Genomic DNA, 16,933 nt, shown 5'->3' with positions numbered 1-16,933 from the left:
TTAGCTTCACAACACCCCTTTGAAGGGCGGAGGAACTATTGTCTTCATTTCATACTTGGGGAAACTGAGGCACATACAAATTAAGTGACTTGCCCAACCTCACAAGGAAGCCTGTGACAGAGACAGGAAAAGAACCCAGGTCTCTGGAGTCCATGTTTAGTGCTTTATAACCACAAGACCAAAAATTATACCTAATGATATGCAAATACAGTAGAACCTCAAGGATGCGAACACCAGAGTTATGAACGGATTGGTCAACCAAACACCATGTGGAACCGGAAGTAAGCAATCAGGCAGCAGTGGAGGGGAAAGAAAGAAAAAGAAAGAAAGCAAATACTGTACTGTGCCTATATTGCATCCTAAAGGTTGGCACAACTGGGTTTCCTGTCCCGAACTCAACTTGCCATGTGAGGGACAGCCACTTACAGGTAGGAGGCGGAGACGCTGAGGTTCACAGGCACTGCTGTGAGCCCTTGCTGCCAGCCCAAGGCAGCCTGAGCATGCAGAGCAGAAGCAACCTGGGGTCTACGCTGTTTCCTGTAAGCCACGGGTGCTGTTTTACCCCTCCTATCTCATCCCCTGGGAGGGCGAAGCTGTTGACATACTGACCCCCACGTGCCCTGTCAGGAGGGGGACAAGCTTGCAGGCTCAGTCCAAGCCCTGGAAAGAAGCTGCCATCACTGGAGCTGATGATGCTGCAAGGAACTGAAAGAAGCTGCCAGTGCTAGGATGGGAGCTGCTGCTGTTGCAGCCAAAGCCTGGCCTGGAGCGGGAGCCAGAGTCCGAGCTGCTGCCTGCACAGTGCTCTGGACGAGGTTTAAAGGGCCACCGCCTGTGCATTGATGCAGCCCAAGCTTTGCCCATGGCTGCACTTCTGGGTCCTGCCAGCATCTCTGGGACTGCCAGGGGCAGGGGAGGGGAAGGGTGCTGGCAGCATGCTGGCATCAACCCCCTGCTATGTGCAGCCTCTGGAGTGCAGCAGGCAGTGCACAGAGCAGGGCGAGCCCTGGGGCTTTTAGTGCCAAAGGGTGTGAGGCAGGCGCCCCGCCTGTACAGCCCCAAAGGCAAGAAACAGGAAGAGGGCAGGGAGCTGCTTGCAAACCAGGCGGTGCTGCCAGGTGCTACCTTTGCAGCGATCTCGCCCAGCCTCAGCTGGAAGACACTGACAGCAGGGTACTGTAGTACAACGTTTCGTTCAGAGTTACGAACAATTTCCATTCCAGAGGTGTTCATATCTTTGCGGTTCTACTGTATCCACAAATTGAAGATGAAAAGGCTCATTTTAATGCATATTTGTTATACTCATAAACATTACCAGCTCTCATGGTTTCAAGATTAAGAAAATGTATAGTAAAATACTTAATCTGAACACGACTTAAAAATCTGTAAGAAATGTGGGTTTTTTCATCTATTTTTCTCCACTCTACAAGTATTTGAAGATAGTACGCACAAGATATAATTTGGAGTAGCTGGGCTGTGTCCATGCTCCTGCAAGGAAAGAGGCTCTGATATAGTCACCCTTTGATTGATTGTCACTTTCTCTCAACTCACCCTCCATGTCTGAGTCCAGTGTTTCCTGATACAAGGAACCTGGGTCACACTGCCTATCGCCATTATAAGAAATCTACCCCTCCCCTTGCGCTTCATGGTCCAGGATGGAGAACTTGTGCACCCTCTTGGTTGGAGGAACTCATCCTGAGTGGAGGGCATTGACTCACCATCTGCTACTGAGATCCTGGTTCTGGACAACCTACATTCATTGCCAGACCTCTTCTCCCCCAGCCATAGTGGTTGTATCTCACTCCTGATTCTTGCCATGCCTCAGAAGGTTCCCCTGCATCCATGTATGACCAGCGCCCTTTATTTGGAGGGAAGGGTCCTGTTCCTCTTCTGCTAGCCTGCAGATATGGAAATTCTGAGGTCTGAACCCTGTGATCCCTTTGCAAAACTCTGTGGAGTGACCCTTGGCAGCCACAACTTTTAGGGCTTTCAGGAGAACTTGGGTGGGTCCCTCTGGCTTGATGAGTCAGTCTTCTCTTGGCTGTTGCAACAATTTCTCTCTTCCCCTCCACTCTAGGCCCCATACTCATGAGAGTGGGGTGGAGGAGGCACTGCTACTGCTGTGCATCCAGTAACCATTGCACTCCTCCTGTCCCTAACTGCAGGGGTTCCCATTTCTTCCATGTGGGGAGAGGAGGGCAGTTCCAGACACAGTCATGTGGCCCTCACAAACATGGACTTGGAGAAATCTTGGCTGCAGCAATTCATTCCCCAGGGGTGGAGGCAGTGCCACACTGTCCCAGAGTACCAGAGTGACACCCATTCCTTGTTACTACTAGCTGACTGCCACTCGTACCCTGCCTTTCCTGAGAGCAGAGATCATAGGCACCCATCTGACTTCCTGGGTGCCACCCACACGTTTTCTCACTCTCAGCATCATGGGACAGAGTTATTTGGGGGCAGCTCAAGAGGCCATTAAAAAGCCTGAAAAGAGTTTAAATGAATACGTATGGGGAATATGCAAGAGCCACTTAGGACACCTGGTCCCTTTTGCCCAGCCAGTGGGAGGTGGAAGACTAAGGAGGAAGAGAAGGGGCCTAACTCCTGCCTTACCCAAACATATGCTCCTGCTTCCCTCCTCTTTTCCAAGCACTGTCTCACCCCTGCCAGTCCAATTAGTCCCTCCCATCAAAATGGGGAGCAGGGAGGCAGCCTTTGAACCCTGTCTTTCTTCTCTTTCATTACATGATGACTAACTTAATTTGTAAGCTCCTTGGGGCACAGATCATGTTTCTTTCTGCCTTGGGAGAAGTCTCTCACAACTTCAGGCATTGATAGTCCATCTCTCTGTCAGTACAAGTTTGTTCATTCTATACAACACACTTCCCAGTGCTTTGTCCAGTCCAGTTTCAAGTGTATTTATGTTAAAGTATTGAAAGTTACTCTTGTTTGATTTCAGTGAAGGAAATGGGTAAAATGTGTAGCTTCAAAATGATTTTCTCTAACTACTGCACGTTGTTTTACTTGTTTTAAAAATTCTATTCTTAGAATATTGTCCATTTAGATCACTTCCTGGCTGCAGAGGTGCCTTCAGTGTCTTAAGTCATATCTCTCTGGAAAGCTATAACAGTAGGAATCAGTGCATGGTCTTCTCTCTTTTCTTTGCCGCCATGCGCGCCCCTCCCCCCCCATTTCAACATTCACTGCAAGGTGTTGCAAAGATATGGATCTCTTAAATATTATACCATTTGGTTTCTGGAGAGAGTAAATAGCAGTGTCTTCATATCCTTTCCTCATTGGGTTTTTATTGGATTTTGAAACTTGCCAAAGACAAAGCTTTGTGTGTGGCAGGTGGACGGGAAGAAAGGAATCTACCTAAGCTTCTCCTATCATACCAAAATAGATGGATGTTTATGCTAAAATGACTTACCTGAATGAATAATATTGACTTAATTGTCATAACTGTTCTTTGAGTTAATTCTGTTCGTGCCTCTTACATCCAAATGTTGACCTCTCTGTGCAGAGGATGTAGGAAGAGCAGGGACAGAAGAGAAGAATGCTTCCTGCATCCCAGGAGTAATGCTTCCTTGTGCAAAGCAACTGTGGAGTCTCACAACCGTTGCTGTTACATCCTGTGGGCTGTAGTAGCAGCTGGAACTTAATTGTGCCCCTTACACATGGAATTTAGGCTCATTAGCCTGTATAAAGGCAGCTCTAGTAGCCACTCTATCCTGCTCTCAAACATGCCACCAATGGAGTCTACTTGTACCGCCTACATTCCTGTATAGTGAAAACACTGGTGGTTCTTCAGGTGCTTGTTGATGTATGTTCCACTGATAGTGTGCTTACACCTTGTGCACTCAAGTTCAGATTCTTTTGGCAAGCAGTGTCCACTGAGTGGCCAGGCTTACCCACTGAGGGTCCTCGTGACCACAAGTCTTCAGTTGCTTTTCACCATCCATGGTTCAGCGTGGGAACCCTGCAGTATGAGTGCTTTCACCTGCTTTTATGCTCTCTGTAAATTGTCAGCTAGGATAATTAGGTTAGTGATTTGGGTAGGTTTCCTCTTTTTTGTCCTCTCTGTTTTCTGTACCTATTGTAGGGAACTTGTTTCTCTCAGGATCTACCCAGCACAGCATCTTGCCTGCTATGGTGGAGCAGAAATTGCGGGGGTTTCAGAATTGCCCCTCCAGTGAGGCAATTGCCTCTAACTTTTGGGCACATCATATGCTTTTCATGTCTAGGAGGAAGGGCATGCTGTTGACGGGATCAATTTGTAAATCATTCTCAATGAGGATACAGAAAGCTAGTGATGAATACCTAAAAACGTTCTTAATGTGAAAAATCCATGTATTCCTCCTAAGACCCCAGGATCCGTGGGACAGAAAATCCTGATCAGTTCTCATCCGAAAGTACTGCTGTCATCTCCTCATCAGCCTGCCCTTTTGATGTGGACAATCTTCCTTCTCAGCTGGTAACACCTCTAAGAGCCGAGGGGCATTCTGATGCTAAAGGGAGGTCTAGTTCTCCCACACTGGAAACTAGCTCTAAGAAGCATAAATCTTCTGCTGAAATCTTGTGTTTGTCTACAAGGTCCCTTTGTGACCCATTTGGGCACCAGTCACTGAGCCCCAGTATTGGTTGTTTCATACTGAAAAACTTCACCAGGTACTACTTGTGCAGGCACTGAAGCACACAATATGGCATCTTGGGTACCAACCACCCGGGTACCAGTGTCCTTGATTCACCTCTTGTTGGCACTTGAGTGTACGGAGGAATTATATGGTACTGGGATGTCCATCTCCTCTGTACCAAATCACCCCTGTTAGCTAATACTAAGGTTTGCCTCCTGTGGTACCAAGTACTTCAGTCTGGTACTTATTAGAAAAGGTGATGAGGGTGTGCCTACTACTAATGCTGCTTCAGCTCCACTACTTTAGGAGCAGTACCTCAGCTTCTGATGATAGCAAAGAGCCTTCTCGTTCCCTAGGGGCATGATCAGTGGCTTACATCTTTGAAAGGGAATCCAGAATTTACTATTGTTACCTTACCTCCAAAAGACCCAGGGATCCTAATTCCTTGTGTCCTCCACCATGGCCTCCTGCTCCATATGCTTCCCAGCACGTTTGGTACTACTGGACACATGGGGTTTTCAGTCTACAAAGGGAGCAGCGTTTGCATCATGGCTAGATCTAAAGCTCCGTCTCTGCTGTCACAGAGACTAGCACTCAAAACTATTCAAGAACCTTCCCTTGCTGGTGAGCATCTGGACCATGGCTCTGATGAAGAGCTTCTGACTGAGGATTTCAATGTACCATCTCCTGATAAGGTGGTTCTGCCATGATGACTATAATTCCTTCCAAAAATTGCGTGGAAGGGAGGCAAACACACTGGAGGTTCTGGTAGAAATGGTCCAAGCTCCTGGACATCCTGGACACCAGTATGCCAAGTTGTCTAATGATGCCTTTACTTGAAGACCTTTTGGATCCTGCAAAACTGCTCTGGCAAACACCAGCCTTGATAAGACCGACATGAAAATGTGCAGAGCATTGGCATCAGGTCCTGTCATCTGGATTTGAGCTGCTTTACTCAGTCTACTCTAGGATCCCTTTTGGTATCTGCAGTCCACAAAAGATGGACACCAGAGTCCTTTGAAAGTTATCCCCTGGGACAGGGAGCCCAGAAAATTACATCTTTTTGGGTGCAAAAACTACTCATCTGCAAGCTTGCAGATGAGAATCATCAACTATCAATTGGTGTTGGCAGAATGATTTTCTGAATTATGAAAACATCGCAGCATTCGCTGGCAAGATCCTGCAGGACTGCAGAGAGGAATTTAAATAACTGATTATTGAAGGACAGCATCTCGCATGCTCTTCCCTCCAAGCAGAGCTTGACGCTTTGGATGTGGCAATTAGGTCTAGAGTCATCCTAGCTACAAGTGTCTGGCATTCCTAGAGAGGTACATGTTACCAGAGAAGACTGGCCTTTTGAAGGATGTGAGTTGTTTAATACAAAGACCAATGAGGCCTTTAATTCTTGAAAATATTCTCATGCAGCCCTAAGGTCTTTGGTAATTTAGACTTGCAACATAACTTTAGTGGCTCTCCCCCTCCCTGGCCTACAGAATGTGCTCACCAATTGCTGTAGCAGAAAGCATTCAAGCAATCCTGACTTGTCTGTGAAGGACTTCACATTCAGGAAATATTTGTCAATTGGAATCAACAGTCTACAGATCTGCTTGCGATGTCAAACATGAAATGTTAATACTTCTGCTCCAGAGGAGGTCTTGAACAAGAGTCTCTAATCATCTGGGCTCTCTAATGTCCCTCTGTCTTCCACAACTTTTACATGTTTTACATTTACATACTTTTACATTTCCTTTCTGATTATTGAGACACAAACTACAGTTTTTTGCCTAGTAAGAGGACAGCAAATATCAGAGTGTATTGTTGTGCTGTGGTTTCCTGAAGCATTTCTGGAAATTTTTCTGTGCTTTGAACTGCTGCATAAAGTATGCTATTGCTTTGCATAGTGGAACTAATCAGAGTAAAGCAAATACAAGTATACTGGCTTTTTATTAGGAGTACCTGATTCTGCTGAAATATAAAAATCTGAGGAATGAAAAACAGACTATTCTATAACAGCCCTTTGTTATGAAACAGGTCCCTCAGGGGTCTCTGGGGCTCAGCTGCAGTATGAGTAAATCAGCCACACCTTTCAGATGGTAACTGTTTTAAGGATGATTCTGCTCTTTCTTCTCTTGGGTATAATGTTAGACTACAATTTATAACAAATTTGTAATCTGAATGTGTTTGTCTCTGAAACTTCTATTGCAAATTGTACTGTACTTTTATGACATGGGAACTGAAACTTACAGGCCAAAAAAAACCAAACATCCCACATCCTGAGACTCTGCAGTTATTCCTGTATTTACCAATAGCTGCTAAAGGGGAAAAAAGAAGCTTCAAGCTAAGCAGTACATCTTTTCCACATGTGTTAACATGGATAGCCATGATGGCAGTACACTGCAGTAAGGGCCACTTTGTCTCTTGCTTGTGGGGGACCAATAAAAGAATCAGCAGTAAAGGATTAACCAATAAAGAGAAAGGAGTTTGTTATAACTTGAGGATATTTCCTTTTTAAAATACAATGATCAGATCCTGAGGTGATCAAACTCTGAGACTAAAGGCTGAGCTGTGTATAGCCAGGGATATGTTGGTTAGAGTTAACAGGAAGCACTGTGAAGTTATAATAAAATTGTTTAAATAGTCCAGCATTAAGGCTACAAAACTGATCTATCAAATGGTTTAAAGATGATTTTAAAGATGTTAAAACCAAACATTTCTTCTCTCCTTGTTTATTTCCTTCCCCCACATCCCCTTTTCATCATATTTCTTCAATCCACCTAATTACTTCCTACGGGTTAGTAAGGGTTCTTCTCTTCAGGATAACTCATTATTTTTAAATGGTTTCAAAACAGAATTGGAAGGGAAAGTCAGGGATTCTCTCAATGTGAGTAATGTAAAGGCAAATAGACACTGATTTGTGTGCCAAAAGCCTTGCAGGACTGTAGTCGGGAGGAGTGATGAGGAAGCCCAATCTTGCTTCACTTTAACTTTAAAAGAACTCCATGGGTTTCAGTGCAAGTGATATTGAGGTCCCAGAGAACAAAATGAGTCAGAGAGGTGTGATTAATATGGAAAAAACAAACCAACAACCAGTTCACCTTTTAGCAGTTTGTTAGCCATGTTGTCTTGTTTTCTGTGTAATTTTTTTTCTGTTTCATTTGGAGTGGGAGAGAAGGTTTAATGGTGTCTTCATAAACATACAGGCTCAATTCTGAGTACAGCCAGTCATAGTAAAGGGAGTCTATCCAATTAGAGTAACTTGCACAATCACTGTAAAATTATTGAAAAATCGCTGTTCAGCAATTATGCAAGTCCTTCAGTCTGCTTATGGCTATCATCCAATTGGAGTACAGAGATTTTCACACTGTGCAGACATTGGTAAATAACAGTATAGTAATTAGGCAAATCACATTCCAGGAACTGTTCAGATTACAGGGAATTTACACAATGGTCAGAAATTACTGTTGTTTCGGTTAACTGAAGAGCAATCCTGCATTGTGACTGAGACATACCATTTCACTAAAAATTATTAGCATTTCTGCAACTATCTTCACCATAATATTTGTAGTTTTAGCAATTTAACACTGTTGACCTTTGAATGTTACAAAATACTTTACATACTATATGTATACTTTATAATAAACACACATATGATTGCCATGTGAGAAATTAGAGATGTGCTAAATGTATTTATTATACACTTTAGAGAGATTAGAGGTCAGAGACTGGCAAATTTATTTTGCTTAGGGCTTATTCTAACATTCTGAATCCATGAGTTGATTTAAATTGCCACAGTTTTTTAAATCAACCTTCCAGAGAAGTTCCAGAGGGGTAGCCGTGTTAGTCTGTATACAGCAAAGACAACAAGAGTTCTGTAGCACCTTAAAGACTAACAAATAGTATTTCCTCCTCTACTCAGAGGAGTATTTCCTCCTCTACTCGGCTGTGCAGTTTGCTCCAAAATTACACCTTGTATGTGACCTAGTATGGTAGAATTCAATGCTGAGATATTAACAATTGCTGTAGACATTAAAATGTGACAGCCTTAAAGTCTAATGTCTTGAGCTGTTTCAGGGCCAGACTTGAGAACTATGCCATTTGGAAATGGGAGATTTCTGGCTTCCCAGTGAGACCCAGCATTTACTTCAAGTTCCATAAAGTCACGAGACTTTGGAAGTTTTGTGTTTTTGATTATTTGTAGAAGTGTTTTTATATTCATTTTGAATTTCTCTCCCTCTGAGACTTACACAATTGTACTCAAATAAGGTTCCTGGTTTTGCAAAAGGATACAAGAAATAGTCAAAATAATAGTCCTGCTTAGGAACCTTTTGCAGGTTTTTAAAACAGTTTTCTCCTTAACACGTCATATCCGAAAAATGAGGGAATACTATGGTATAAAGATTTTCTTTAGCACTGTTTGAGTTGACCTGCGTAACTCACTTGTGTCTTCACTACTTCTGAGTAATGTGACTGTCACAAACTCAAGCTGACAAAACTTTTAGGATTTAAAAATTTTATTGAAGATGTTTAACAAAAATAAAAAAAGGTAACCCATAAAGTTAGAGACAAAGTTATAAAACATCCAGGGATAGTATGCAGGTTATCGGGGGGCACGGGGTGTGAATGGGAGTCGGGAGAACAACAAGAGATAAGTTGCGGTATCCTGGATGGAGGGTGATGGTGTGGGCGCTAAGAGATACAAGGGGATATAAGGGAATGGGGGAACATTACTAAGTATGTGGGTTACATTGGGGGTGTTTTAACAAACAGAGTAAATAAGTCAATACAGAGTGGTGTGCCCTTCGTCGCGTCCGTTGGTATGTCCCTTGCCGCATCCGTTGTGGTGGTGGATTGAGTCCATGAGTCTGGAAGAGTCCTGGGGAGGCGCTCCGGCCCTCTCCTCGTGGTATTGCCGGTGGCCGGTGATGTGTTTGATGTAGATGTCCCTCGACCACCGGATGGAGTCCGACACCATGAGGCGTCACATCAGCTGGGCGTAGCGCCGACCCACACCGCAGGCCCAGAGCACGGGCTCGTTGCAGGGGTCCCAGGCGCCCAGGGCCCCGACGATCAGGGCGTGCGTCTGCACCTCATAGCCCTTCGCCTGCAGGATGTTGGCCAGGGGGGCGTATTTCTCCTCCTTGCGGGCTCGGGTTGCATGGAAGGCTGGGGTGCGGTTCTCGAAGGGGACCGTGACGTCCACCATGATGATCTTCTTGTGGTCCTCGTCGGTGATGACAACGTCGGGTCTCAGCTGGCTGTCGGTCCCGGGGATGGCGGAGTTCATGGTCACCATACCTCGGTGGGCCGGAATGGCCTTCATCAGCCAGTCCTGGACCACGTTGTGCCTCAGCTACCAGGCTCGGGAGTGGGGCTTGCAGCCACAGAGGACGTGGGGCAGGGTCTCGTTGACATACCCGCACCTCCTGCAGCGCTTGTTCCAGTTCCCTTGGCGGATGGCCCCATTCAGTGGGAGGCAGTTGAGATGGGCCTGGTGGATGAACCGCCAGTCTGGGAATCGGGTGTAGCCACCACCTGCCAGGAAGTGGTTGCTGGCGTCCCACTTGCTGGTCACCTCGAACGCCTTTTCCTGGTCGGGCTTCTTCTTCAGGCTCTCAACGTACAGCGCGTGTACGGAGGCCGTTAGACACCTCTCCAGCATGCCCCGGGCGCGGGGGATGATGATAGTGTGGTCGAAGGCTCTGATCCTGGGCACCAGGACCGACAGCTCCCGGCGCTCCTCACACCACGTCCAGCAGCAGCCGATGCGCTTCCCCAGGCGTCGCGTTGCGGGCGCGCGGGTCCAGAGGGATACACTGTCTTGTATTCCACATGTGTAAACACACACAGCACATTACTGAAATGTAAGTGCTTCTAAAATCTGCATGGCTGCTGCTGCTATTAAAGCATGCTTAGTAACGATGGAGGAGGAAAAACTTTGGTAAAGGATGCTGAAATAAAGTACAGAAAGTACCATGAAATAGCTATTGTCCAAGCAGACACTTCTTCTTTTTAAAGTCCTAAATGAGGGTTGAAAAAAACTTTTTTTTTTTAAATTTAAGATGGATTTTCTATTTAAAATAAAAAAAATTCTGTTTAAATTTTATTTTATTTTAAAAAATAAATGTTTAAAAATTAAATAGGAAGTCTTTATTAAGGCCTGAACTTATTATAATTAAATTTTAAATGATTAAGCAGTCCATATTTGTTGCTGAATTTTTTAAAGAAAGTCAAACCACTGAACTGGTGGAAGTGACTGGTTAGGCACCTGGAACTGTTTGTTGAAGTGCCAAATCAGCTTTTGACAGCAGTAACCTTTTCTCCAGGTCCAGAGAACATTTTCTTCATTTCAGTTTATTCAACTAATACAGTTCAAAGACTAGTCTGATTGAGAGTTGAAAAAACAAGGAAAGCTTGTTTTCCTCTTCCAATCTCTAAATAAAGTGTTGTGAGAGGATGAGATCTGCTAGTTCTAAAAATCTTGAAGGGCATGGTGACCAGAAACAATCAGTTCAATTCACTAACTACAGATACCTCCTTTGTCTAATAAATCAGTTAGTTTTGCATACAAAACATGTTTTGATCTTTTTTCTTATATATGCTGCACATATAAGGTATTCTTATTAGTTAAATGGAACTATTATAATGCTGTTTTCATGTAGTTAATTGGATTCCAATTTTCATCCAAATGCTTCTTTACATAAATCACAAGTAAAAATTCATCATCTAGTAAATAAGAAATGCATCATTCACTATTTTCTAACATAATAAAAAAAAGTAAAAATTAAGAATAAATACCTTATCTATATAATTGCTTAAATAAATGTGAAGAAATGTAGTGTGTTCTTCTAGTTAGCAAAATGTACCAAATTTAGTGTAAAAGCTATATTTAATTGCAAATCAACATGCCTTACCAACCAATGAGAATAACCCCCTTTTCTTCCCACACCTACCCATACACATGGCAACATACATGGGACTCAGTTTATATCCTTTGGAAACAAACAGGTAAAGGCTTATAGGCCAAAGCTTTCAATTTAGAAGCACCAGATTACTTTTGAATCCACAGTCAACTAGTTTTAACTGCTTCCTAGCTTTATACATTGTAAATTATTGTCTGAACAATGAATCCTTTAAATTTAACTTTATTTGCACTTCAGAATTGAACTCCAAATATTTTAACTAGTTCGCTTCCTTTGTTCTCTAATGTCAAACAATCAAACTGTATATTTTGTAAAATGTAACTTTTCTTATTAACAAGTGATGCACTCTTGTATCTTGATCTTTATTCTGGTGTATAAATTGTTCATTTTTCTTTCAATGTTTTTCTCTTAGGCAGAAAACCTTCTACTTGATGCAGACATGAACATTAAAATTGCAGATTTTGGTTTTAGTAATGAATTTACAATTGGTAACAAACTGGACACTTTTTGTGGAAGCCCACCTTATGCTGCTCCTGAACTTTTCCAAGGAAAGAAATATGATGGCCCAGAGGTGGATGTATGGAGTCTTGGAGTTATTCTTTACACGCTAGTCAGTGGCTCATTGCCATTTGACGGTCAGAATTTAAAGGTATAGTTGAAATTTGAAATCTCAATTTTTATTTGCTAAATTTTCCATGACAAGAATGTATTTTATTTTCTCTTTTTTCTTTTTAGGAACTGAGGGAGCGAGTATTACGGGGGAAGTACCGTATTCCATTCTATATGTCCACAGACTGTGAAAATCTACTGAAAAAACTGTTGGTACTGAATCCAATAAAACGAGGGAGCTTGGAAGTAAGTAATTTCTTTCTGAAATTATATTCAGAGCAAGAATGAACTACTTACTTTAATAACCAGATAAAACATTGTTTTTGAAAGCGGGATCCCACTTTATTTCTAATTTAGAGATCTGCAATTCCTAGGATGGTCAGGAAGTGTTGCAGAAGGCAGGGCAGTTTGAATATGAGGCGAGGCCATGGAGTCTTTTTCCTTTCTTAACTTTTGGCTGATCAAAAAACTGTCACTTTAAGAGCATTACAAAGAGCAAACTGCTTCCCTTTGACTTATTGCAAATGATCGAATATGGAGCTAGTTTAAAAAAAAAATGTGGAAAGCAGAATGGGGTTGTAGATGTCTGATTTGGGAAACATTTTTTGGTCGAGGAAAAACAAAAAGCAGTGCTAAGCAATGCCCCAAAATTTCTTGCCAGGACTTAAAATTGCCAGCATACTGCCTGGAGGGGTGGAGGCAAGTTTAGCAGCTCTGACTATAATGGGAAATGAGTTTTCATTTGTCTGTTACCATAAACACAAATACTGAAAGCCATTACAATGGTAAACTCAATAATTGTTAGCTAGTTTTGCTTAATTCTACTTTGAGTGATTGCTCATATCCATTCCAATATAGGTGAGTGCACACCACCGTGCACTGGTTCCCGGAACTTTCTTCCCCTTAGCAGATCCTGTAGGGTCGGCTTACGCGCCCCCTGGAGTACCGCGCTCATGCCGCGGTATATGAGGCACCGCCGATCCTACGGGCCCTCAGTTCCAGCAACCGTCACGGGCGGAAAGAGGGAACGTCTCTTGCCTATCGCAAGTAGCATTCCCCTTACTGACTTTGTTATAGTTGTTTGAATAGTTTTGTGTTAAGTAGTTAAGTTAGTTAGCATTAGAATAGAAGCCCTTAAGGGCTTAGTTCACCTGGTTTCAAGTCTTGTGCCGCTTGCAGCAAGCCCCTTCCAGTGAGTGACCCTCACGATCGCTGCCTCAAGTGCCTGGGAGAGCAGCATCGGAGGGACACGTGTAAGATCTGTAAAGCCTTCAAGCTGAGGACTCAGAAGGAGCGGGATATTAGGCTGAAGTCTATTCTGATGGAGGCGGCGCTCCGACCGACTTCCGAACCGCTGCGTTCCACCTCGGCACCGAGTGTCTCCTCGGTGCGGAGCGCTCCACCAGCACCGGAGTCTACTCAACGCCGCCCATCCCCAGTGCCCAAGAAGAAACTGCACCACCTGCGCGGCCAGGGTCGAGCGAGGAGATGCACCAGCCACAGCCTGTTGAGCTTGCTCCGGAGCCTGCATCTCTGCACAGGGGGCCTCCCCCAACTCCTCGGGGTGGGGGAGCGCCCTTGCAAGGTCCGTCGACACCAGAGGCTTTCCACGTGGCACGGGCCTTGATGGCCATGCCCACGCCTCCGTTCCCCCCTCGGCCGAGGGAGAGAGGTCTGGTGTCCCAGGATAAACCCACGCTGGGTGCCCCCAGTGGATGGTCGGGACCCCCGTCAGGGGAGAAGTCTCCCACCAGACGGCCATGGAGGGTAGAGAGCGGCGGCTCCCCTCGCAGCTCCGACTCGGAGTCTTCGAGCTCGTCCTTCCCGCGGCACTCAGGACCGTCTCCGGCACCGGAGGCATCGCGCTCGAGACAGCACCGCTCCAAGACCGCCTCACTCAGTGGACACAGCTCCTGCACTCCTGCACCCCGGCACCAAGCCTTTCACCAGCGCGGCACTGGACCCGATCTCTGGCACGGAGCCCGGCACGAAGCCTGGCACCGAAAGACCCAGCCACTTCGCCCCATCGTAGATCTCGGTCTTCAGAGTCAGGCTCGGCACCGAGACACCACTGTTCCCGGTCCCCGAAGTGCAAGCGGCACCAGAAGTCCTCGGTGCCGAGGCAGAGGATGTCGTCATCCAGCTCATCGGGGCGCACGTCCTCCCGTCGGCACCGCTCGCGGTGGCACCGACGCTCTTCCACCTCGTCGGGGTCATCTAGAGGCCGGTCCCCGACTAAGAGCAGCAAAAGCCGGAGAAGACATCGTCGGTGCCAGTCCAGCAGCTCTTGGTCCCAGAAAGACAAGGGCACCCGTCGCCTACAAGACGCTCCGCAGCTGGTACTGATGCCGGCACCAGGGCGGCCGCAAGGGCCCTGGCAGTGGCCTTATTAGGGCCCATGGGGGGCACAGATGGAAAAGGGAACTGTCAGTCCCATCCTCAGTGGCATAGCCGCTGCCCCCCACACCAAGCCAACAGGCTAAGGGCCATTTCTCGGAGGAGGAATCAGACCCTGAGGAGGGGGACCCTCCGCAGGGCCCCCTCAACAATCCTCCTCCTCTTCCCCAGATGAGGCGGCTGCTAGAGATCACAGGGCACCCCTCCCAGACTTCAGGGCGCACCAGGAGCTCCTGAAAAGGGTGGCCTCTAACCTGAACTTAGAACTCAAGGAGCTATCAGAGGTGGAGGACGCCCTCTTCGGTGTTGTTGGTTCAGCAGGACCATCGAGGGTGGCCCTACCTGTACATAACACGATCTTTAAGCTGACCAAGGCCCTGTGGCAAACCCCTGCCTCAGTTGTCCCCACATCCAAGGGCGCTGAGAAAAAATACTATGTCCCGGCAGAGGGGTTTGAGTTTTTGTTTACGCACCCGGTCCCGGGGACTCTAGTGGTGGATGCGGCCAACCAGAGGGACAGGCAAGGTGGCCCAGGCACCACGCTAAAAAACAAAGATAATAAGAAACTTAACTTATTTGGGAGAAAGGTATACTCTACTGGGGCTTTGCAGCTCCGTATTGTGAACCGCTAGGCCCTCCTAGGGCAGTACAATCTTAACCTCTGGGAGTCCATGAGGCAGTTCACAGAGGGATTGCCCCAGGACCAGGTAGCAGATTTTGCCACGGTCCTGGAAGAGGGCGTCACGGTGGCAGGGGCGCCGTTGCAAACCACCAGTGACACTGCGGACACCGCTAGCAGAGCCATGGCCTCTGCAATAGCGATGAGGCGGTGTTCGTGACTGCAGTCATCGGGCACCTCCCAAGAGGTGCAGCAATCTATACAGGACCTGCCATTCGACGGGGCGGGCCTATTCTCAGGTAAGACCGACAAGAAGCTGCATGTTCTTAAGGATTCGCGAGCCACGCTCCGTTCCTTGGGACTCTGCAGTCCACAGGCCTCGAGGCGTCAGTGTCTGCTGCAGCCCCAACGCCAGACACAGCCACTGCCTAGGCCATTGCTTAGACCCTCTCAGCCCGCCAGGGGCCAAGAAAGGAGCAGGGGGTTCAGACAACGTAACCGCTCCAACCGCAACCTCCCAGCAAGGACCCTGTAAGGGGCCCAATCATAAAAAACAATTGTGATCGTGCGCCCGAGGGTGGCACCATTTCCTCTCTCCCGGATCCACTCCTTCCGTTTTCAGACAGGTTGAGACCCTTCTATGCTGAATGGCAAAATATCACCTTGGACCGTTGGGTTATTGGCGTAGTTCTCTGGGATATGCCCTCCAGTTCATGGTCTTCCCCCCAGACTCCGCCCCCACCCTGTCCTCTTCAGGGACCCCTCTCACGAGCAACTCCTTTTGCAGGAGGTGAATACCCTCCTCCTCCTGGGGGCGTTGGAAGCGGTTCCTCCACAAGAAATAGGAAAGGGATTTTACTCCAGGTACTTTCTCATCCCCAAAGCAAAAGGGGGCCTGAGACCTGTGTTAATCTATGCCGACTAAATAAATTTATCAAGCATCTCAGGTTTCGAATAGTCTCCCTAGCCTCCATTATCCCTGCTCTGGATCCAGGAGATTGGTATGCCACCCTCGATTTGAAGGATGCGTATTTCCATATTTGCATCCTTCCCAGCCACAGGCACTTCCTCTGGTTTATGGTAGCTGGCTGCCATTACCAATTCACTGCCCTGCCCTTTGGACTCTCATCCGCCTGCAGGGTGTTTACCAAGTGTATGGCGGTTGTGGCAGCCCACTTGCGCCGCAGATCTTTCCATACCTGGATGACTGGCTAATCAGGAGCAGGTCCAGGTCCCACGTTCAGAACAGTGTATCCCTCATCTGTGCGACATGCACCAAACTTGGGCTGCTCATAAATGAGCAGAAGTCCACTCTTACCCCAGTGCAACATATAGAGTTCATTGGTGCCACCTTGGATGCTACCCAGGCCAGAGCCTTCCTCACTCAGCCTCGGTTCGAAGCCATGGCCGTGATTATTGCTCAGCTACACAGGTGCCCCACGACGACAGCCAGGCACTGCCTACAGCTGTTAGGGCACATGGCGGCCTGCACTTATGTGGTGAGACTGGCTCGCCTCAAACTCAGGCCTCTACAGGCATGGTTAGCCTTGGTGTATGCTCTGAGCAGACACCCCTTGAACAGGGTGGTCATGGTACCCCCAGGGGTCCTAGCCTCACTGAACTGGTGGAGGACTCCCGGGGAGGTGTTGAAAGGAGTTCCTTTCAGGGATCTGGCCCCATCAGTTACCCTGATCATAGATGCTTCGGACGTGGGGTGGGGAGCCCACATCAGTACTGATCTGAGCACCCAGGGG

General features: G+C 46.6%; 1 protein-coding gene across 6 annotated transcripts in view; it reads left to right on the top strand.

Annotated features, from left to right (window-relative positions):
- Positions 1 to 16,933, top strand: part of MARK1 (microtubule affinity regulating kinase 1) — a 131,051-nt gene that overhangs the window by 71,191 nt on the left and 42,927 nt on the right. For all 6 annotated transcript variants that reach the window (XM_067564923.1, XM_067564922.1, XM_067564921.1 and 3 more), the window contains 2 exons: positions 11,967 to 12,203; positions 12,290 to 12,409. In XM_067564923.1, coding sequence (XP_067421024.1) covers positions 11,967 to 12,203; positions 12,290 to 12,409 — 357 coding nt within the window. The remainder of the gene's footprint in view (positions 1 to 11,966; positions 12,204 to 12,289; positions 12,410 to 16,933) is intronic.

Source organism: Emydura macquarii, unplaced genomic scaffold (genome assembly GCF_026122565.2).
Source record: "Emydura macquarii macquarii isolate MOO-44397 ecotype Brisbane River unplaced genomic scaffold, CSIRO-AGI_Emac_v2 contig_2676, whole genome shotgun sequence".
Classification (NCBI taxonomy): Eukaryota; Metazoa; Chordata; order Testudines; family Chelidae; genus Emydura; species Emydura macquarii.
This window is presented reverse-complemented; position numbering and strand designations above follow the sequence as displayed.